The 22,868-nt window shown below is 42.3% G+C and overlaps 1 protein-coding gene across 1 annotated transcript; it reads left to right on the top strand.

Annotated features, from left to right (window-relative positions):
* The first annotated feature begins 2,023 nt into the window (after positions 1-2,023).
* sim2 (SIM bHLH transcription factor 2) lies at positions 2,024-22,435 on the top strand. The gene is given in 11 exon segments (XM_061250064.1): positions 2,024-2,198; positions 9,272-9,354; positions 10,324-10,413; positions 14,685-14,793; positions 15,665-15,750; positions 17,017-17,216; positions 17,600-17,706; positions 18,556-18,703; positions 19,333-19,498; positions 19,971-20,312; positions 20,946-22,435. Coding segments are annotated over 11 exon segments (2,283 nt in total). The 3' UTR covers positions 21,723-22,435.
* The last annotated feature ends 433 nt before the right edge of the window (positions 22,436-22,868 follow it).

The raw sequence follows: 22,868 nt of genomic DNA, 5'->3' as shown, positions 1-22,868 counted from the left end.
GTTATTATGTTGCCTAATGTGTAGCAGTGAAGCGAAAGTGCATTTAAGCGGACAGCGATGTATGTCAGCAGTACAATTTTAAAGGTACTATAGACCGAGATAAGGCAATTAAGGAAGTAAATAGTAGGCTATATTATTTTAGTCTAGGCTGCATAATTTCATTGTCAATACTGACTATTCAAATGAATTATGTAAAACCAAAACAAGGGGAGTATCACCCAAAGCACGCTGCATTCAAAATAAATATTGATTTGTCCCGTTTAGGCCTATTTTAAGATTAGTTCAAGTAGCCTATTTTTATTAAATCTTTATGCAAATATTATTAAGAATAAACGGCACAGCGGAATCCTCACTGATGTGTGTAGGAAACTTTAGTAGCCTAATGAATGGAAATGTGTGACACTTGAGGATAATCAGAGAATAGGCTAATTAAAACGTACAATGTGAAGGGATACTATAGGCCTAGGCTGTGCCAGACTATCCGAAGTTATCATCAGTTCGCTCATATCCACATCAGTTCAGATAGGCTAAAGAGTGGATATATATTTATTTACCATGGGGAAACGTCAGACTAGTTTTCATCAATACAAAATACTCTATACTTTGACACAAGAGCAATGCAAATGCGAGTAGTTATTTTGTGCGTAAAACTGATAAACCATTGGAGATGGGTAGGCTATACCTCAGTTTACCCACAGCGGCGGCGACACTGTGACGTAAGTGTTTGGAAGCGAGCCCTCTTGCTAGCGCGCCGCCTCCCTTCTCAGTACGCATTCGCTTCTGCGAAAGGAATTAGCGGGTGGTGTTTAGAATATCATTCCATCTTTTAGGATTACCGACCCGAACAATACAGGCGTGAAGGTCTGCCTCTGGACGAAGAGAGTGCAATTACTGACTGTGGAGGAACTCCATGCTTTCAAGGCTATAACAACTGGCCAGAGATGTATGGCCATGTGAATGTGTTGCGTGAGGAGACCAAGACTCTGGAATGAATTTCTGCTGGCTGTGTGGAACCAAGGAGCCTTTTTTTGCACGTGAATGGCACATATTCATATCTATTCGGGCTATGTCATCAAGGATTTTTCTTTCAGCGTTGAATAAAGGTACGGCGAATCTGGGAATATTTATTAAATCACAGAAGCCGAGAAATGCATTATCAGCAACCGTCTAATAGCAGCAGAATTTTCTACATCATGGGTGCTTTCGAAACTCGCAGTTTTCAATACACGGATAAATATCTCTCTGCAAACACCGAAGGGACAATATTTGCATTGGATACCTCAGTGGGTATGGACACAAAGAATCTTAATGCACTGGAACCTGCATCTTGAGTTGACTTGATCCAGCTTTCCTATAAATAACGGGATTTTAAAACATGCACTTTCATTTTTAATACTGTTGGAATACGTGTCTAAACCAGGATAAGGTCGATGAGGAAAACTCCTTGTTAAGTGTTTGATGTAGCCTTCCGTGTACTAAAACAAAAAGTGGACCCGCATCGCCGGGGGACTTGACCGACTACTCCATCGGCTGCAGTGACCAAAGCTAGGTCGCTATTATAATGAATTGACTTCAGTGCAACATGGAAAACCACACGCGCTGTAAATTCAGACTGTCTTTTTCGAATGGTTGAGTGAAACATAATGGCAGAAAAGAAAAGTTAACTTTCGAAGACTGGGTTGCCACGTTAAAAAAAAAAAATCACAAGCTAAACAGGGTCTGCTCTTGAACTAACGACCTGGTGATTTTTAATAAAATACAATGGTCTTACAATGTGCTGGGAGTGGAGTAGTCTATATGTTCCCAGCGGTAAATGATCGGTTCGGCTACTAGAGGACCAGTAATGCGAATAATCAGATACGACGGAGAGCATTCAATGTTTAAAAAAGACATATACAATGCCCGCTCAGATCAATGTGACAGCCTTCTAATTCAAAGGTAAGGTAATATAAAAATCAGCGTTTTCGAGCCGAGGAAGAAGGCGCTTTGTTATGCAAGTGGTATTACTTAGCATCAGTCAGAGATGAAGGAAAAGTCAAAGAATGCTGCGAAGACGAGACGGGAAAAAGAAAATGGAGAATTTTATGAACTGGCGAAATTATTGCCATTGCCCTCAGCGATCACCTCGCAGCTGGACAAGGCTTCAATCATCCGTCTAACAACCAGCTACCTGAAGATGAGGGCCGTGTTTCCTGAGGGTGAGTTTTATACAATAACATGACATGCAACAATTATGAACACGCTGTTCATGCAGAGAGTTGCTGAAGTTCTAATTTCTTATTTACAGTTAAGGTTTAGCTAACACTACTCACTGGAATGTGGTAAATCACCGACAGAGGGGGAAAAAGCAAATATTATGAATACAACAGGATTGTGTCACTGAAAGTAAACGTCTTATTATGCGTTAATATGTAATATCATTCATAAATCAGACGGGACATTTTGTGGGAGGTCACAAAAATGAATTAAGTTATTGCATGCATTATACTTGGAATAGTCTATAATCTTTTTCTCCGTGGCATTTATATGGAATAGAGTTAGACTGATTCGCACATTCACGAGCTAGGCTCTTTCCTCTCATTTTAAATCATTTTTGTTCAAATGAAAATTATGAAAACAATTCGGCTATGAACACCTATTGAACAGTTATCCTCAGTAAATCGAACATGTCAAGTTCCAATAAAATTATTCTAAAATGGTTATCAATCAGATGTCATAGGCTACACTTCCTCTTGAACCTGTGTTGTCTTTGATGCTGGATGGTAGGCTATATACCCCGTTACTTTTTTAAACAAGGGGATACCCTTTTCACTGTCTCCAAATCACAAAATAGCCGATATTCCGTTTGTTTAGTTGACATTAAAATGCAAACACAAGAGGGACAAAACATTAACGGATGCATTATCAGGTTGGAATGCATTGCAATATTTTGTCGAAAGTGTGGGCGAGCCATGGGAATTTAGAACTATATCCAATTTTGGTACTTTTACGGCGCGATTTAGTTACTGCATCTGCTTACATTAATTTCTTATTTCATCTTTTATTCAAAAAATAGATTGATGATGAAGTATAATTCACGCGAGAAAGTGTAATTTTATTCGTATAATTGTAGCTATATTACTCAATCATATAGTCTCCAGGTTAGTTTTAATATTTTATCGGGTAGCGTTTGAATTTTATTTATTTGTACTGTGTAGGGAGACTTCCACAAATATCTTTTCTATGTACGCTAGCGCATGTTTCAGTTTAATATTTAGGAATGGCCTATCAGGTAGGCTATTTTAACAAAAAGACGAATAATTATTGGCTAGTAGCCACTAATGAAATAAACGGGCAGAATTGAAATGTTACAGAAGTAATACAAAGAACTATAACCAAGTAACATTTTTTCATTGAGAGTGTAAATACTGGATGTGAAATAAACTTTCCGATTAAATTCCTACTCTAAATAAAAAATACAGCTCAAGGCTATAGGTCAGCTTTGAAACAATATTTGTGATATGTTGGCAATACAAATGTGCTATTTAGCTCATAACCGTCTGATTCCTTTGAGAAGCGCAGTACCTCCATATCCACAAATGTTTGAACAATGTTCATCAGTGTCAAATGGGATTCACATTAAGAAGTGAAAGATCCAGACTATTATATAATTTAAATTCCATTTTGATCCCCCACATACTTCAGCAATCAATGTGAATTTTTAATTAAATCACGGTTATTAGGCTAATTTGAACTGACACTTTGTGGAAGCTGAGGTCAGCCATACCCACGTAAGCCAGCATGCTTCAATACAATATTAGTTGAGGCTGAAGGGTTATCGTGAAGTTGAATTTTGTATGTCGGAGGCCATTTTTGTGCAACCGCTAAATATTATTATTGAATTCTACAAATGTCATTAACAAACACAAACAGCATACAACTATCATATCTAGAGAAAACAATAAACAATTGTCCTTGTAGTGACAGGATTACTGCTAAGAATGATATGTTCACTTTAATTACAAAATGCATTTATAATAATGATAATAATAATACTAATTATTATTATTATTATTATTATTATTATTATAATAGTAATAATAAATATTATTATTATTGTTATTATTATGCCATTATTCTATTATTATTATTTATTAAATTATTATTTATTATTATTATTATTATTATTATTATTATTATTATTATTATTATTATTATTATTATAAGAAAAAGAATACGAATAGACAACCAGTAGCCTAGTCCAGCCTGGAATGCCTGTTACAGCAGACAGCCAATATGGCCTACTCAAAGCTGCTCACTCAGAGGAACTTGTTAATTCTATTGCCTCATACATTACGAACTACTTGAATAATGCGCGTTCAAACTTCATTTCTGAGACCTTTTCATATTTTTTCTATTACTATTCTATTATTTTATCACAGAAGTATTTGAGCGCCTATCGTATACCAAGTGCCCAGGTGAAAGTTGTTTGAACGGCTGTCACAAACATTTATCTTGAAAGCATGGCGCTGCCTTCCCATCGTTGAGGCTACGCAATTGGAAAGGCCTAAGCCTGCTTGACGAGGAGCTGTCCGCTAACTCTGCAGGCCTAGACTGTTATGATGGTGAACGACGCGATACCAGTCTCTACTCGAAACGTTTAATTTTCGTAATCGCAATGTTTTCTTCGCTCAACCGACTTCAAACATCAAACCTACAGTAGCCGAATTCGGCCTAATTTCTCTTGTGCTCCGAATACCACTAATTATGCTTCCAACATTCCAACAGATTTGTCATTTGTCAACAAGTTGCAGATTTCTCATTTATTATTAGACGGACAGGTGGTACCATTTTGCATAGTCAGTAAACTTAGAAATAGGCCTCTGTCATATGGTTTCAGGATGACAAATATATCTATTATCCGAATAAAGCGACGTGTCTCACAATTAAATCAGAAGATAAGGAATTGTGTGGCAGGTTATTGAATAGTTTTAGCATACAATGTTTCTGTTAAAATCAGTGCAGCCTTTCTTATGTTTCTGGTGCATTGGCCATTATTCTGAAAATAATACAACCTAACACAATTATTTACATGCAGAACGATTTCAACAGGCCTAAATGTCAACAGAAACACTGGGAATTAAGCCCAGATGCACAAAATCTACTAACACAAATAAGCTAAAGAAAAAGGAGCACTTGCAAACATTCATATGAGCAGGTTCAATTCCTTGTGTTCAGGAAATTCGTCTGTGCACCAGGGCGTCAAATGTTCAGATTTAATGAACAGGCATAGCTTACTTTTTACCTATCTGTGCTGTTTATGCCTTTGGGTTGTTGCTTTTATTAAAAACGAATCGATACGTAGTTATTCCATAACCTAAAATGTTTAGGCCTGTATCACAGTTATAGGCCGAATGATATGTGACTACTTGTCTTTTTGACTGGAAAGTTTTCTGCTATATCTCTTGAGCTTGTTGTTGGATGCTGTAGGAGGATGTGGGCCGTGTTGCTGTATGGTACAGTGATTGATGGTCAATTTTCACGGTTGTTCTCTGTAGCCTATTTGTCTGTTGTTGTAGGCTGTTATATTTGCAATTAAAACATATATATTAGTAGGTTATAGCAGTATACGTCCCCAAACATAAAAGTCACATAAGTGATTCGTAATTTAAAACGTTTCACAAATAGCACATAGCCTAATACACGGAGGCTATAATTTATCATAGAGCCTATAATTTATCACAACATAATGACAAGTTTCGCAATTGGGGCGGACTCCGAAGTAAATGACTCATTTGGCCGAAAGCGTTTCTGTCCCATCTTCAGTATACCAACTTCAGTAGACGTGTAAGTTAAAGTTTTATAATGAATTACAACCCGGTGTGGGTTAGGCCTTATGGGCACGCTCTAAACAAGCGCGAAGACGACGGGGCAGGTAATTTTGTACATTTAAATACTATTAATTGAGAGCACTGTATTACCCCAACCTCAATATTTCAATTTCAGAAATCTTACCAAATTAAATATATTTCGCAGTGTGTATAATTCTAAACGACAGACATGGAATGCGCTTTAATGAAACAAGGATAAAACACCAATATAGACTATATTAAAAAATCTGGTCACAACTCAAACGATCTTTGAAAACTAAGGCGTTTTCATATTGCATATGACGGCCTTCGGGAAACTTGCATATGTTTTTTGTACTTTTTTGTTTTTGTTTTCATTTTCTTTATTTCGTCATTTATAAACCAGGACGATAGGTTTGCTAAATCTGGCGAGTGGCACAGGTTGGGTATTAGGCCTAAAAAAGTAAAAAAACAAACAAAAAAAAAACAGAAAAGAACAGAAGCCTTGTACACCTAATATGACAGTGGATAGTGTAATCACAGTGATTAATATAGATCTGAACACCATGCCAAAACAACCAGGCTAAAACATATTTTTGGCCGCCTTGCATAAGCATACCCTCCTGGCATCTGAGTCTGAGAAATAGCAGACATTGAGGGAGCCTCTCGTGAAATTCTGTATTGATCAAAGAATTTACTCAATGAAAAATAAATGAACAACACAAAAAGAAAAGCACTTCATGATTATAGAGTGAAATAGAGTGTGGCAGTGGTGGATGAAGGGGGTGCTTCAATCCAAAGGGTAAAGTGATAATTTTGAGGAACTGAAATTGGTTTGCTCATTTCACAACAGTATTAAGAGGTGTACATCCTAAAAGTGGTGCTTTTAGTTTTAAAACAAATCTTACAAGTTGCAAACCTTCTTGTGATTCAGTGGTGTTTCAAAGTTCCCTGAGCCCTGCCACCCAGGACTCCCCAACCCCCCAATCCCCTCTTGCAACCGCCACCATCACCACAATCCAGAAAAAAATTAAACAAAGAAATTATCAAAAGGTCAAATTCTATTTCTATCCAAATTCTAGAATTGTGGGAAATTAAAGATATTTATGGAAATTGAATGAGATTTCATAAGGGGGAGTTTTCAGATCTTTATTTGCTTGTGCCCAATCTACAAAAGAATGAAGGCTGTTCAATTTCATGCTTTAAGGTTCTACAGATAGTAATTTTACAGTTTTAATCATAGCAAAGCACACTTCCTTAGTTCTGCCTGCAATTCATGTCTGTGTAATAGCTTCTTTGTTTGCACTTTGATGAATCTTAACTTTGAAAAGCAACATAGAACACTACGGGATCACAATGAAGATATTTTCATTTCCATTTTAACAAAATGGCTGTAGATGCATCCTAAAAATTCTACAATTTATTTTCTCCTGTATTGGAACCCCACGTTGAAGGCCTAGAAATGGTTCGGGTCGTATCTGGGGTTGCCTGTAGGAACATTCCTGTTGCATAACAGGAAGTCTATCTCCACCATGTTGTGGCCATCTGCTAGTGGAGCAGCTCCTACATTATTAAACCTTCAGGAACAGTTACAGAAGACTGGAGGTGATCCCTGCATGGTCAAGTGCTCATTGACCAAAAAGTGAGGGTCTTGTGCACCTACGTTTCTGTTGTCCATGGCAGCAGAGGACATTAGCAGAGGGTGAAGGGAGAAGCAAATGGCTGAAGTTGGAGGCTGATGAGAACCAGTGAAAGCATGCTTGATTAATTGGAGGAATGTTTTTAGTGTACTGCTCACAAATACACTCAGTGAGCACTTTATTTGGTATTTCTTAGACTTATTTTTTAGACTTATTGGTCTTCTGCTGCTGCAGCCTATCTACTTACTTGAGTTGTGTGTTCAGAGATGCTCTTCTGCATACCAATGTTGTAATATGTGGCTATTTGTGTTACTATCACCTTCCTGTCAGCTTTTAATCATTCCACGGTCAAAGTCACTTAGATCACATTTCTTCCTCATGCAGACATTTGGCCTGAAAAACAGCTGAACCTCTTGACCATGTCTGCATGCTTTTATGCTGCCACATGATTGGCTGATTAAATAATGCAATGAGAAGCTGGTGTACAGGTCTACCTAAGACGTTCACTGTGGAATGATTGTTGGTGTCAGACAGGGTGGTTTGAGTATCTCAGGCACTCCTGGGATTTTCACGCACAACTGTCTCTAGAGTTGAATGAGAATGTTGCGAAAAACAAAAAACATTGAGTGAGCAGCAGTTCTGTGGCCAGAAACGCGTTGATAATGAGAGAGGTCAGAGGAGAAGGGCTAGACTGGTCAAAGCTGACAGGAAGATGACAGTAACACAAATAACTACGCATTACAACAGTGGTGTACAGAATAACATCTTTGAGCACACAACGTGTCAAACCTCACGCATCAAAAAATATATCAAATAAATACCTAATAAAGTGCTCATTGAGTGTATGTATAATGTACATTTCAGCCTCCTCACTCAAACCTACCTGACAGTTAATGGTGATTGTCACAACATAAATGCATACTCACACACAAATACACAGATTCACAGAAACTCTCACACACATGCGCACATGTCTGTGCGTGTGCTCTTACACACACACACACACACACACACACACACATATACACTCATGCATGCACAAAGATACATATTTTGTTTCACTGCGATTATTGTGAATTCCAACAGTGCACAGTATGGAGCGAGGAAGAACTGTGGTAGGTGGAGCTAGCTTAGCTAACACTGTTAACCAGAGAAGCTAGCTCACAAAAAAATCGTGACTACCTCTAAAACAACATGGGTGCCATTAAAGCGCTCACTTCAGCTGTTGAGGCTGGCTCCAAGCCACTGGGTAAAATGGAGCTGGAGGCATTGTGTCAACAGCGCTGTGTGCGCCTTTACAGATGAGCTGTGCCAGTGCCAAAGATGCTGAAATGATTTTGTTGGCAAGGCGTGAAATCTCATCAATGAATTAGGTGTATTCTGCACAGGGAAGGGCCAGTCACAGAAGAGCAGCCAGGTGGGGAGTGGAGGAAAAACAGAATTTTCCCCAGAAAAATAACTGAGAAGGGAAGTTTGACATCTGCTATGCAAATGAATTGTGAGCAGGCAATTATTTCCAAATGTTCTCTACAGTTCGCTCATTTCCCAACACAAACAGCACCCGAGCAGAAATTAGATTTCAGGGAGAGTGAAGCTGTACAATCAGGGCCAGTGAGCAGGTAGTGCCTGTCCGGGATTCTCAATAGTGTGGATAAGAAAACAGGAAGACTGTGTAGGTGATTGCACATATGTAACTCAACCTACTCATATAGGAGCAGGGCAGATGCATGCACAGTCGTATCTTTCTGTTGCCCATGGGCTTGGAGAGAGGGCTCGCGGTCTTACCCTTTATACTGTTCACAGGTCTGGGAGAGGCATGGGGGCAGCCCTCCCGGATCAGCCCATTGGATAACATGGCCAAAGAACTGGGATCCCATCTGCTTCAGGTGAGCACACTACCCGGTCACTGCAGAGTCGGCAAAGTCGTCAAACAGGAAGTGAGTTCATATTTCAGTAACGCTTTGATGTATCGACACCAAACTTGGTACATAGACTCTTGAGGACATGCAAAACAACGTGACTCATTTGACCAGTGGGGGGCACCGCAATAAGTAAAAACACATTTTGCCCAATAACTGTTGATGGGTTTGCCATAAAAAAGTAATTGTTGTGTGTGGTTATATCTTGGGAGATACAAAAGCATTCGTCCATTACAGTCAATCAAAAATGGTGGCAAAGTCACCAAACCGGAAGTTATAACTGGACATGGACTCAGGACCCCATTTTGAGGAAACACAAAAAATGCATTTTGGCTAATAACCGGTGATGTGTTTGTTTAAAAAAATTTTTTCCATGAGAGGTCCGAAGGCCAAGACATGGCAACTTTTCATGTCAACCTAATTGATGCAGCCGACATATTTCACAGACCACCAAGTTTGCCCAATCTTTTTGGCACAAATTATCTTCAGACCAAGCCTCACAAAAGTTTTCGAAATTGTTTGTTCAGTACAGCCAATTGAACAGGAAGTGAGGGAATATCTCAGCAAAGCTTTGATATGTTGATACCAAACTTGGTATATGGACTCAGTGGGATGTGGGAAAAAATTGGTGTCATGGTGACCCTACCCTGCTGGACTGCTTGGCCCCCTTAAACCCTGCTTGCAGGTTTAATTCTAATTGTATTAATTTTATATTTCAGTTGATATCACTATGTGAGTTGCAGATAAACAATGGAATTACAATGTACTGTAATACTAAGAAGGAGTAAATATAAAAATACATTTGCAGAGTGAGCATGAGCAGAATATAACATCTCTGAAGTTACTGTACAGCTCATTTTCCATTCCCTGCTTGTTTTGGCATGGTGTTTCTGAATTCACATTCTCTAATAATCACTGTGTGTGTCTCTGTTCAAGACTCTGGACGGCTTTGTGTTTGTTGTCGCCTCGGATGGAAAAATCATGTACATCTCAGAGACAGCGTCTGTTCACCTGGGGCTATCACAGGTGAGTGTGCTGAAATTTTTTCTATAACATTCATTTCATTCTTAACTTTCTCACTTAGCAAATGTCAGTATCATAAACAATTTTGTAAACATTGACTGTGCAATCCCATAGTAAAACGTACAGTCACAATAAAATAGAAAATATACCACTGTCAAAACATATAAATGTATGAATGCCTAAAACATATTTGCCTTGGTCCACAGAAACAGATTCATAGGATCTGTGTGTCCTGGGGGGGTCTTTGTACACATCTGTAGTATTTGGAGTCCTCACTCAAATCAAGGTCATGTTAGGAACACCTGGCCTCAGCTATCCAAATTTAAACATTTATTCAACATGTAAAACAGAGTAGACAATGCAAAGTAAAGGTTGTCCCGAGGTTTACTGACACAGATAAGCTAGAGGCAAGCGAAAGGTGTTGGCAACGGAACTGATTCCACTGGCCTGAGTTTTGACGTTGTCAGCTACCTTTTGTGCTCCTGCCGTCAGCATATACTGTTTTGCGAAAACAGGAAACCCCTGCAGTCTAGCGCCGTGAACTGCGATCATGAAAGACAACCTACAATACGGGGCAGGTCTCAATAGCGTTAAGAGGTCAGCCAGGATTCATATTCCTGTAGCTGCCAGAGGATGACGCTTGATGCAGATGTTGAGGAGCAATCTCACACCTGTACACGCAGTTCCCAAAATCTCCTGCATTTCAAGGGAGGCAATCATGTTGGCTTTTAGTGGCTTGCAACCTTGTGGCTTGCACAGCCCATTGGCACTGCCCCTCTCCTCCAAAATCTCACTCACTTCTCAGTAAAATGTTCAGTGGTACATCAACTATGGTCCAGAGTCAAAGCAAATTTACTCTGTTATAATTGAATTCATGGATTTCAGAAAGTTATGATCTATGCTCTAGTCAGTGTGTATTGTATATGCACTGACCGTGTTCTTGTGCTACCAGTGTAGATGTATGGAGGGCAGCAGATAGAAGGCATGGTGTGTTAGTGCCTGCCCCACATGCCACCTGTTACTGACAGAGCTCTGCACTGACAAGGGATTTAGTTAAGCCAAATGTATCAGTTTTGTGTCTTCAGCCCTGTTCCCAGATGAGAGAGACTCACACAGCAAAGAGCCTTTGTTGTTTCTCTATTATCTGTGGTTGTAATGGAGGGGTGTGGGGGCACCATTGCAAACAGCGGGGTGGAGATATTAACAGTCTGTTCTCTGTAGGGAGGTTTACAGTATCGTTGTTCAAATGTAACTCTATGGGGTCACTGGCCATATTTTGTCTGCAAACACATGAGCAGAACGGAGAGCCTCTCTCGGAAAGTCCATTGGCATGTCTCCAAGTTCACAAATGCTTGTTTTCTCAGCCGTGCCGATTCCAAGGGCCCTGAGTGACAGGGGCCCTCAAAATCAGGTTGTAATTGTACAGGGATGGGGTGGCCTGGGATGCTGGGGCCCAATGTGAGATCTTTGCCTAGGGCCCAAAATGCTTGGCTGAGTGAGATCATTGTGATTCTAACAATTCATTACATTTTATGATGACGTTCAGGAACATCTATTCACAAGAAAACATTTAATTGCCCTGTGATGGACCGGCGACCTGTCCAGGGTGTATTCCTGCCTTTCGCCCAATGTATGCTGGGATAGGCTCCAGCCCCCCTGCGACCCTGTTCAGGATAAGCGGGTTAAGATAATGGATGGATGGATGGATGGATGGTGTTGTCTCGTCTGAGTTTGAATTCTGAATTCTCATTGGGGGAAAATACTGTATATATGGGCTACTTTTAATTTAAGGCAACATTAACTTGCACAAAATGTTTTTGTTCAATTAGGATAAAACATATTGATCAAAAACAAAAGTAATATTTAATATGTTGCTTGAGTGAAGGCAAGACTTCATTGAGCTAAACCTGACTTCATAGCTTTATAGTACCTCAGGCAAATGCCTTGGGTTCTTAAGGGATTGTCTTGTCCTTTTTGGATAATTATCAATAAAGGATAGCTGGAAGTGAATGGAAGGCTCATACAAAATATGGGAGATTAATGTATAATATGGCTTTTGATAATGTCCCATAGGGAATGTGTACTGCACATAGATGCAATAGCGGTACGCTCATCCTTAATGATATTTCTCTGCTAGTGTCCTAGTGTGCTTACCCAGCCTGATGCAGTGCTGGAGACTGGACTGGTCTCTGGTGCTGTGTGTAACATGATGAAAGGAATGGTCAGATCCAGCTCCATCACACATCTGCTGATTGGCTAACGCAAACCTTCACCACGGCAACCCCAGTCTTCAGCCTGCCAAAAGAGTTAGGGTTGAAGACCCATGTGCAGGCTCTGTCAGCATAGTTTCCTCTGGATCAAATAAACAAGTAATTGCATCATTTAAAAATGGCCATGAACAGCGGGGAACATGAGAGGAGGTATAGAGCAAACACAGCCAGAGCAGTTTGATTGCATTATTTGAAGAATGCATGATCAAATTAATGCCTCTGTTTAACAGATAACTTCAAGCAACAAATTAAAATGAATGTTATTATTGTCAATGCTTATTCACCGTAGTTTGCAAATGAATTACACTGAGGCAAAAATGCGCACAAATTTAATACAGACTGGTTGGTCCTATTTTCTCACACCACAAAGAAAGTGAGCCAAACATGCTGATATAAAGAGCGTGTATTCAGAGAGAAAAGAAGCCTTGATACATCACCTGAGCAAACTGCAGTTGACTTGACCTGACTGATGTGGCTAACAGACACCTTTCAATGCACTACAAAAAACCTAGTATTTAAGTCTTATATTTAAACTTCAGATCTTTTTTCTATTACTTTTTTTGCTGAACAAGACAAAAATGATTGCCAATGAGGTGAGATAGTTTGACTCATTTCAAGATTTCACTTGACAAGCAAAAAGTAACTTAAAACAAGCTAATAGTTTCTACTTGAGAGACAAAATATATATTTTAAGTCTCGTTACAAGACTAAAACAGTTTTTAAGATTTTTTTGCAGTGTGAGGAGCTTAAGGGTGTCAGGCAGAGTGTGAGATTGTGTAACCGGGACGGCTTTCAGTACACGTCTAATTATATGCAAATGCCCCAGCCATGCCACTGCGCTCATGACAGCAACACCTGTGCCAGCCAAAACATTCAAATGCTTCTCTGACCTGTGGTTTTCTGTGTGCTTAGGCTGTGCTCCACTCATTACCATTTTATATCTGGGAAACTTGTGACTGGATGGCGTGTGTTTCAAATCTTGGACAAGAATGAGCACACTTCGCTTTGGGACACGCAAGTTTGTTGGGAGGTTAACGAAATAGAGTGACCTCATAGGTAAAAATAAGTGTAAATAGGTAAACATCTCAGGTTAAAATAAGTGTGTCTATCAGTGATGGTCTGCAGCGCATTCAACGTTAGCCGCTCCTCAAGTGACTACAGCCACCAGGCAGGCCTCACACATGCTGTTCTCCCCAGTCCATTAGCCTGCAGTAATTCTGCGGCACTTTACATACCCCCAAAGCAGAGCAGTTCCCGTCACCACAATACCCCTGAACTACAAAGCTAGGATTAATCCACAGGACTGATGCTGTGAAGAAACCAATTTGTACTTGAAGTGCGGAGCAGCAACCCGCATTTGTGTCTGATCCGACCCACAAATTTGGAAGGAAAAATAGATCAAAGTGTAACCAGCCAGAGGGGGAAACATTGTTTTGTTTTCACATGCAAATTTCTGCCCCTAAAAAAAATAAAAAATGTAACCTCCCTGTTCCCTGACACCAGCCTCTTTTACATCTGCTGTAAAAACTGAGCCGCTCTGTTGAATGAGTTGCAGAGATCGATTTCAGCAGTAGTGGGATTTGTTCCCACACACAGGCATGAGCATGCACGCGTACACACACACACACATGCGCGCGCACACACGTAGACACACACATACATGCATCATCACTGCACAATATGCTTTCTCCAAAGTGATGTCAACCTAACACAATATCACAAAATGTCAATGGTCCCCCACCATACAGGGTTCAAATGACCATCAGAAAATAAGGATTGAGGTATTTTCTTTTTTATGACCAACCTATGCTCACCCTAACCTACTCAGTTCTAGGCTTGGTTTGGTGAATGAAAAAAGAAACAATGGAGCAAACCATGGTGTCTGACTGATTAAAAATGAACCACGGTTAATTGGTCCTGGTTCAATTGATCCATTCTCTGTCTCTCAATCACACATCATAGCACTTCTAGAGTAAATAGTTGACTTGTCTGTACTTGTGTCAGGTGGAGCTGACTGGGAACAGCATCTTTGAGTACATCCACCCATCGGACCATGACGAGATGACAGCAGTGCTGACGGCCCATCAGCCCCTCCACCCCCACTTCCTGCAAGGTACCGCTGGCAGCCAATCAGCACTGCCCGCTTCATATCACATCCCTGAGTACAACCAAGGAGCCACATACATAAATGTGTATCATTAAAATGCATTTCGCAAATATATATACCTTTTTCTCTTTAATCGCCTTCTTCATCTGGTTTATTAGCAGGTAGCTTAATCCCGTTTTCTGCTTTGAATTTGATATTGAACTGGTTTACTTCAGAATTGGTTACTCAACTGAAATTTCACACATTTTAATAGCTGGAGTCCTGCTGAAGCATTTGGGGTTCAGTGGCTTGCACAAAGGTGCAAACGCAGAGTCGCCCAACATGTAAGTGCGGGACCTGCAGAGTCAATAGGTCTCCACACTGCAGCCACATTTTAATTGAGCACTAAGACAATTGTTCTATTGCAGTATCTCAGAGCTGAAGATATTTGGGTTTTCTTTGTTAGAAAAAGAAGAATTTATATGACTGCAGTTGAACATATGAGGGAATGGTGGGGGAGGGTAATTCTGTTCAATACATAAAATAGAATAATCTAACACAGGAGCATAAGAAAGGTAGGCATGTTGTCATTATTGTTTTTGAAGGCACAGTGTGTGGCATTACCTGTCAACAGCTCTCACGAGCTCAAGTGCTACCCTCCTGTGGAATTTAATAAGACACAGCTCCCCGACTGGATTACTCTGAAATCTACGCAGGGAGAGCCCCGGTCAGCCCGCACCATGGAAACGGCGATGCCCCCGTGCAAAGCGCATTACCGTGGGCGGTGTCATTTCAGCGTCGAGAGGGCGGCGCGGCTTAAGTGTTGTTGCCGCTCACGTTTCTCATGTTATTATTACTGCTTTCCCGCGGTCTCCCACGTGCCTCCGCACCGCCGCAGAGTACGAGATGGAGCGCTCCTTCTTCCTGAGGATGAAGTGCGTACTGGCCAAGCGCAACGCCGGACTCACATGCGGGGGCTATAAGGTGAGAGGGAGCCGGGTGGAGGGGAGGAGATTGGTCATGCACGCTGGATGTAATCTGGTGAAGAGGCATCCGTAACTAAATTAATTTATTCACTACTTCTATTGGCCATGTTAAATGTTAAATTTGTTTGTAGCATCATATTTGTTCATGCTGTATAGTACTGAATGCTTGAAAGGAGAGTAATCAAATTTAAACAGCGGTAGCTACTGAAATGTTTTAAATGAAAGGTCAGCTGTTCAGCTTTTGGTTGTAAGACAATGGAAGCACAAGGAACAACTGGCTGGTCCAGAGTAACCACTGTGAGATTCTGTGAAAACCTATGGGCTCTACTCCTGCCAGACATAAGTCTATCAAAATAAATATTCCTCCTCTAATGAATCCATTCTGGTACTTTTCCTGCACCTTTCTTTGAGTGGAACAGCTGTGTGCCCCAACATTCGATACAGCTTTCTCAAACAGTCCTCTCCATAAATCAGCCTTTGAAAATTTACTTTAAAAATGTACATTAGCAATAAGCAGCCAATTTATGCCAAGTAGCGGATAAATCATTCCTTGCTCAGCAGTGTTACGGAATGCCTGGTAAACAGGAAGTGAGAAAGATAAATACTGCTGGGCAGGTTCCCATCCACCCCAAAGCACACATCAGCCTTGGGCCCAGAGGAGAGAGAAGGCCAAGTCCACTGTTCTGGGCAGCAGGTGATGGGCATGAACATGTGGAAAGTGCAGCATATCTGTGTGCAACTGTACCATTGAGCAACAGAGAGAGGCCCACTGCTGGTCACACTGCACAACTAGCTACACAATTAGCTCATTGAGCTTGAGACCAGAGGGGTCCCCAGTCAAGGGAACTAATCAACTTTTATTGAAGCTTTAGGGCATGAGGTCACGTGTAGCAGATGTTCACAGGCTTACGCATGTCTCCAACTGCATCGACAAACCATAATAAGCCAGCCCAACTAGTAACATGCAAATGTCAAATGGTTGGTTATTGGTGGATATGGTGGGTGATCTTAGATGGTTGGCCACCACTTGCATGTCAACAGCCTCCCGACATAAAAATGACATACAGCCGACATTTAACCAACTGGGTCACATATGCTGGGTAGTAGGGCAAAGGAGCTGAAATAATTACAGATGGGTACCTGCCAAGCAGGTTTTGGATTGCAAATGTTTCACAGGCTCTGTGACAATAAATGTATTTGGACAGAAGCAATATCTGCGGAATAAACTCTCTCCACTCCCCACGTAACTCGTCCTGGTCCTCAGGTGATCCACTGCAGCGGGTACCTGAAGATCCGGCAGTACGTCATGGACATGGCTCTGTATGACTCCTGCTACCAGATTGTGGGGCTGGTGGCAGTGGGCCATTCACTGCCCCCTAGTGGCATCACCGAGATCAAGCTGCACAGCAACATGTTCATGTTCCGCGCCAGCCTGGACCTTAAGCTCATCTTCCTCGACTCTCGGTAAGCTCACCCATAATGTGACATTACTCCCCTCCAAAGCTTGGTTCTTCCACTGGTTTGTCACACGTGAACTTGCTCCATATGCTGTGGCCCCTGAAAGTAGAATTGGCGGACGGCCTCAGAACCACCGTGGCTTCAGACAGAAAGTATCTCCCACGAGTTGACTGTTAGCCATATATTGTTGTTGGTCATTACTGCAAAAGGCTAATCATGGCAAAACACATGTTTAACCTTTACAGACAATAATCATGATACTATTGATTATATGCACATGCTTTTGTGCCATAGATTGTTTTGGGACCTAATGGATTGAGAATGCTTAAGATGTGCTTTCTCTTACCATACCGCAGCTCCTCCTACTTTCCTCCTCTTGTGTGTCACAGGGTGGCTGAGCTGACGGGTTACGAGCCGCAGGATCTGATAGAGAAGACCCTGTACCACCATGTCCACGGCTGTGATGTGTTCCACCTGAGATACGCCCATCATCTGTGTGAGTCTTCCCAGAATCCTCAGGGCTCACCAGAATCACTTCACTACAATGACCAACATTTTAGCGTTCAACTATAGAAGGCAAAACAAAGTTTGAAGAATTTACCTTTCTGAAATATTGCTATAAAATGCAGGATGTTTCATGTCCATAGAAATGACCAGTTAAATGTCCCCTGGTTTTGTCTGCAGAAACATTGGGAAGGCTCCATAAATTATGACTTGCCATCACAGTATGAGATTTATGCTAAACACCCTCAGTTTCTGAGATGCTGTGGGTCTGGACTGGGGTCATGCCTAAAATGAAAGCAAAGGGTTCCATACTAATCAGCCAATTCAAAGCACTCCTTTTTATTATTTCATTAATTCCCAAGATAACATGTTCCATGGTGCCTGTAGGCACGGCAGCTCTCAATAAGCTCGGTTATTTGAATTACAAATATACTTGGTTGGACAAAAAGGCTTTATTGAATTTAGTATGAGTGAAGTTGTTTGTTGATTTAATGCTTAAATGAAGAGCTACCTCAGTCAAACTGAACACAGGCTATTTCCTTTGTGGTGCAGAAGTGACAGTTTTTTTTGACACCATTTGAAAGGGTTATAGCTGCGAAGCTGAAAACCCTCCAGCTATGTCTCTCTACCAGGCGTATGGGTTTGGTCCTGCTATGGCACATTCCCTGCTGTCTTGTTCTCTGGGGAGGTTGGGGGGGGGGGGGTTATAACGGAATTCTTATCAAAATGGCAGAAAGACATTGTTACTCCTTACGTTAGCTCTCTCAGTTTGGGCCGTGGGAATGGCTGTGTGCTGCTGGAGGCAGGTGTGAACAGGCTCTCTCCTGCTTTGTTCTTGCAGTGCTGGTGAAAGGCCAGGTCACCACAAAGTACTACCGGCTGCTGTCCAAGCACGGGGGCTGGGTGTGGGTGCAGAGCTACGCCACCATTGTGCACAACAGCCGCTCCTCGCGCCCCCACTGCATCGTCAGCGTCAACTACGTCCTGACGTGAGTGCCAACGGCCCCTGACATGATTTGTACCGTGCATGTATGACACAACCGAATCCCGTTCACAGGGGATCTGCTGGCCACCACTGAAATGTGTAGTGCTCCTATGAATTCTATGGTGTGTAATGCTGCATTGTCACTGCAAAGAATGCTGATTTCAGTTGTACTGCTTACTTACTCTAGTGCAGCTCTTTGGTTCACTCTATGGTATGCAATGCTGGTGCAAGTTGTGCTGTGTTGTTCCACTGTAACCATCATTTCTGTGTCTCGCATGCTTTCTGTGATCTGTAAGGCTGAATACAGGCCATGCTGTGGGCTTGTTGAAATGACAAGGTCTAGGTCTTCCACAATTTCTATGGTGTGCAATATAACCATCTGTGTTGTGGTGTCATGGCCACTCTGCTCAACCTTGCAGTTTGTAGTTCTAGGTCTCTTGTGCTTTCGATGGTATGCAATGCTGCAACAGTCTTGGCTGTGTGCAGCGTCTGCTCTAGCTCTCACATGCTTTCTCTAGTGTGTAATGCTAAAACAAGCTGTGCTGTGTGCTGCCAGCCTTTGGCTGCTCCAGTACTGTCAGAGGTCCTGCTGTTGGCTGTGATGCTAAAACAAGCTGCTCTGTGTTCCCGCAGGGAGATTGAGTACAAAGACCTGCAGCTCTCCCAAGACCAGAGCAGAACTGCCAAGCCTGGCCTCGCCTTCAAGACCACACTCACTTCCTCTCAGGACTCCCGCAAACAACTCAAAGCCAAAGCAGTCAAGATCAAAACCAAACCCAAAATGGCCCCCTACCCCCAGGTAAGACCTCATATTCTGGCACAGGCCATATTGAGGAAAACAAACTCAAAACAAAATGTTGCACTGTCAGTTCCCCTGAGGAAACATAGCTCAGCTGGACATGTTTTCATAGTTGGAGACACCAGTGCAAGATACAAAAATCATTCTTGTTTTGTGTTTTTTTGTGATTGACTCAAATGATTTTGAACTGCTGAGTGACTGAAGGGGACTATTTAACTCAAACTCAAATCCTGGAGCCACTGTGTCTGCTAGTTTTGATGTGTTCCTGCAGTGCTTATTTTAAGTCATTGATTGGCAAACGTCTGCACACCTTGGTTCCAAGGCCTAAACCAGCTGCTGATTGAAAGGAAATCACAAAAACCAACAGAGTTTGAGGTCCCTGATTTAACCACTGCTTACCTTAATACTATGGTAGTAATGTAAATAATTACCTGCTGTACTGTATGCTCTATTCTCTCCACTGATGCTCCAGCCAAACAACGCGTTTAATCCGGACAAAATGGATTGTGCCTCGCAGGCAGGGACCTGGAAAGAAAGCCCCCCATTCGGTCTGACACCCTGCCAGGAGACGGGCGGGGCGCCCGAGGGGGGCGAGGTCCTGTGTGAGGTGCCTTACGGGCTGTCCTTCCCCTTCCCGTACGGACCCTTCCCCACGGACGCCCCCACGCTGGCAGGCAGGAAGCTGCGGCCTGCCCAGGGCTCGCCGTGCCAGGCTGCACGCCAGCTCCTCAGCTCCCTGCAGGCCCGGGGCGAAGGCCACTGGAGCTGCAGCAGCCCCTGCTCCGTCCGCCCCGCCAAGACCCTGCCCAGCCAGGCCCACAGCACCTCCCCCCTCCCCTGCACCCCAACATTCTCAGGTACCTCCCGCTGGGGGACTCGTCCAGGACGAAAATACATCGCAGCTCCTTTTCAAATCTCTAAGCTTGAGCTTGCAATACTACTACCAGTGAACATGACACATAATCAAACGGGTATCAATATACTGTAACCATATTTTGGGAGTTACAGTATACAGACATGAGTGTCTGTGACGTGTAATACAGTTAAGTTTCCAATATTGGACTTTTTGCTCTCTTCTGGGTGGCCTTGGTGTACTGTTCTCAGCATTAACATGTTTTAGTTTTGGTATTAATCAACCCAGCAAACTGTCTTTTTGAAGAAAAAACATGAATATTTGCGTTTATTTGTAAATCAGTGATAATATTTTATTTTTTACTGAGTGAGAGCCTTAAAGAATTGTACATCAGAAACAGGTTTTGAGATGTACAATTTCATAAGGGGTTAAGGAAATGACAGTGGGTTTAGAATGAACGACTGGAGGAGAGAATAGGGTTACGCAGTAGGCGTAGGTTGGAATGATACTGAATGCTGAACAAAAGTGCTGCAATGAATTCCGTAAAATATGCATTTTCTCCAGCGTTTTGTACAGGGGTTGCTTGTGAGCCAGGTATCTGCTATATCGTTCAGTCCATTTTCCCCCCCACTTCGCGTAGCCAGCCGAGCACTTGTCCCTTTCTAACGTAGCGTTTCATTTCCGATGGCAGGGCCCGCAGCGAGCAGGAGGTACGCAGGTGGCGATGCGGCGCATGAGGGATTCTCCAGCTGCTCGACCCCCAGACCCAACAGCAGGTTGAAGGAAGAGCCTTACGAACATCACCCGGTCGGACAGGCCAAGGCAGAGGGCAGGCTGCAGGCTCCACAGCAGACCCCGAAAGAAGACACCAAGATGCAGTTCATCCGAGACCCCAAACACCTCCTGGGCTGCAGGGAGAAGCCCCTCGCAGGGCCCCTGGGAAGCCCCGCCCTGAGCAAAGCCAGCTGCGACCACCCGCGGCCCCTCCACGGCCTCGGCCAGCACTTGCCCATGCAGGTGGTGCTGGAGCAGAGGAGGAGATTGTGCATGATGGAGGCCCCGCACACAGCCCACCTGGCGGAGCAGCCCGGCCTGGGGCAGTCCGACGGCCTGGAGCACGGAGGGGAGGAGGAGCAGAGGGCGCCGTACGTCTCCCTCAACTTTCACCACGTCCTGGCCAAGCACGGATCCTTCCAGGCCCCGCCCTACACCCTGGCAGGACACCTGACGGACAGCTACGGCTACAGGGGGGCGGAGACGAACCCTTACCTCTACAAGAACCAAAGCCCCGCCTCCAGCTCCTCTCCAGAGATGCACAGGGAAATCCCGCACTACATTGGCACGTCCGTCATTATAACCAACGAGAGGTGACACACTACAGGCCCAGAGAGGGTGGGCAGAACTCGCCTGGCTCCGCCCCTCCACCATGCCCTGGGACTTAATGCTTAATTATTTTCAGTACAATGTCAGAAGCCATTACTACTAAGATGTAAGATGAGACTTTTTTCAGCCACAGCCCTCACATACACATGTCAACATTAGTTGCTGATGGATCTTTTTTGCACAGAGTAATAGGTTCACCAACATCAAGACTCCTCAGATGGGGAAGAAACAGTAATTTCAGGTTTATTGCCTGAGCATTTTATACATATTTTTTGCAAGCCATTTTAACAATTAGTATATCTAATGTATTGCAATGCCCTAGTTCTAACCGTAATTTTTTCTTAGAAAGTCAGTGCTTATGAAAAAAACATTCTTATGAGAGCTCACTGTATCTTCATCTTCAATCTGGCCTGAAAATGTTGAAACTGTTTATACAACATTGTTGTATTCATTCCAAGGTGTTATGTGAATGCTAGTGTTGTCCTAACTTCTGTTGCTTATGTTGTAATCAGCTCAATCCTTCAGCATTTTAAGTAAACTACAGTTTGTATCTCAATTTAATACCCGTGCCCTATAGGAACTGCACAGGTGTAAATCTATACAGCTTAGCAGGCATACATACAACTCCAAGAATCAAGTTTGACCCCCCTGATTTATACTCATCAGCTGCTTGCAATAAAAAAGTCCAACTCAAAGCTTCAGCTTCTTTAAAAACAAGTGTGAATTTCTGAGAATATCAAATTCAATTCCAAGCATGTTTTGCAATATCACTGAATTTTCAATTTCATTCAAAGCAATCCCAGTACAGTAGAAAGTACATGGTACATCATTTCCCAAAAATGTGCTAATTCCTTAAATAAATAAATTGTTCAAATGTAATACACACAGAATGTAAGCCTGGGATATGTGTTCATGTGAAGAAATGTCATTCTGTAAGGATCCTATTGCCTTTATATTAAAATAACCAACACTTTTTGACAGTGATGTGACTCCATTTGTTGCGATTTGCCATCTGGTAATGATGAAAAACATGTAACCTGCTTGGCTTATTTGTGACATTAATTCAGGGTCATAATGTGCATAATGGAAACAAATGAAAACAAAAATGGAAAATACTAGTTTGCTTAAAGACTC

The sequence above is a fragment of the Conger conger genome, chromosome 7, assembly GCF_963514075.1.
Source record: "Conger conger chromosome 7, fConCon1.1, whole genome shotgun sequence".
In the NCBI taxonomy this organism is placed as follows: Eukaryota; Metazoa; Chordata; class Actinopteri; order Anguilliformes; family Congridae; genus Conger; species Conger conger.
The sequence above is the reverse complement of the archived record's forward strand: the minus strand, read 5'-3'. Positions and strand labels throughout refer to the sequence as shown.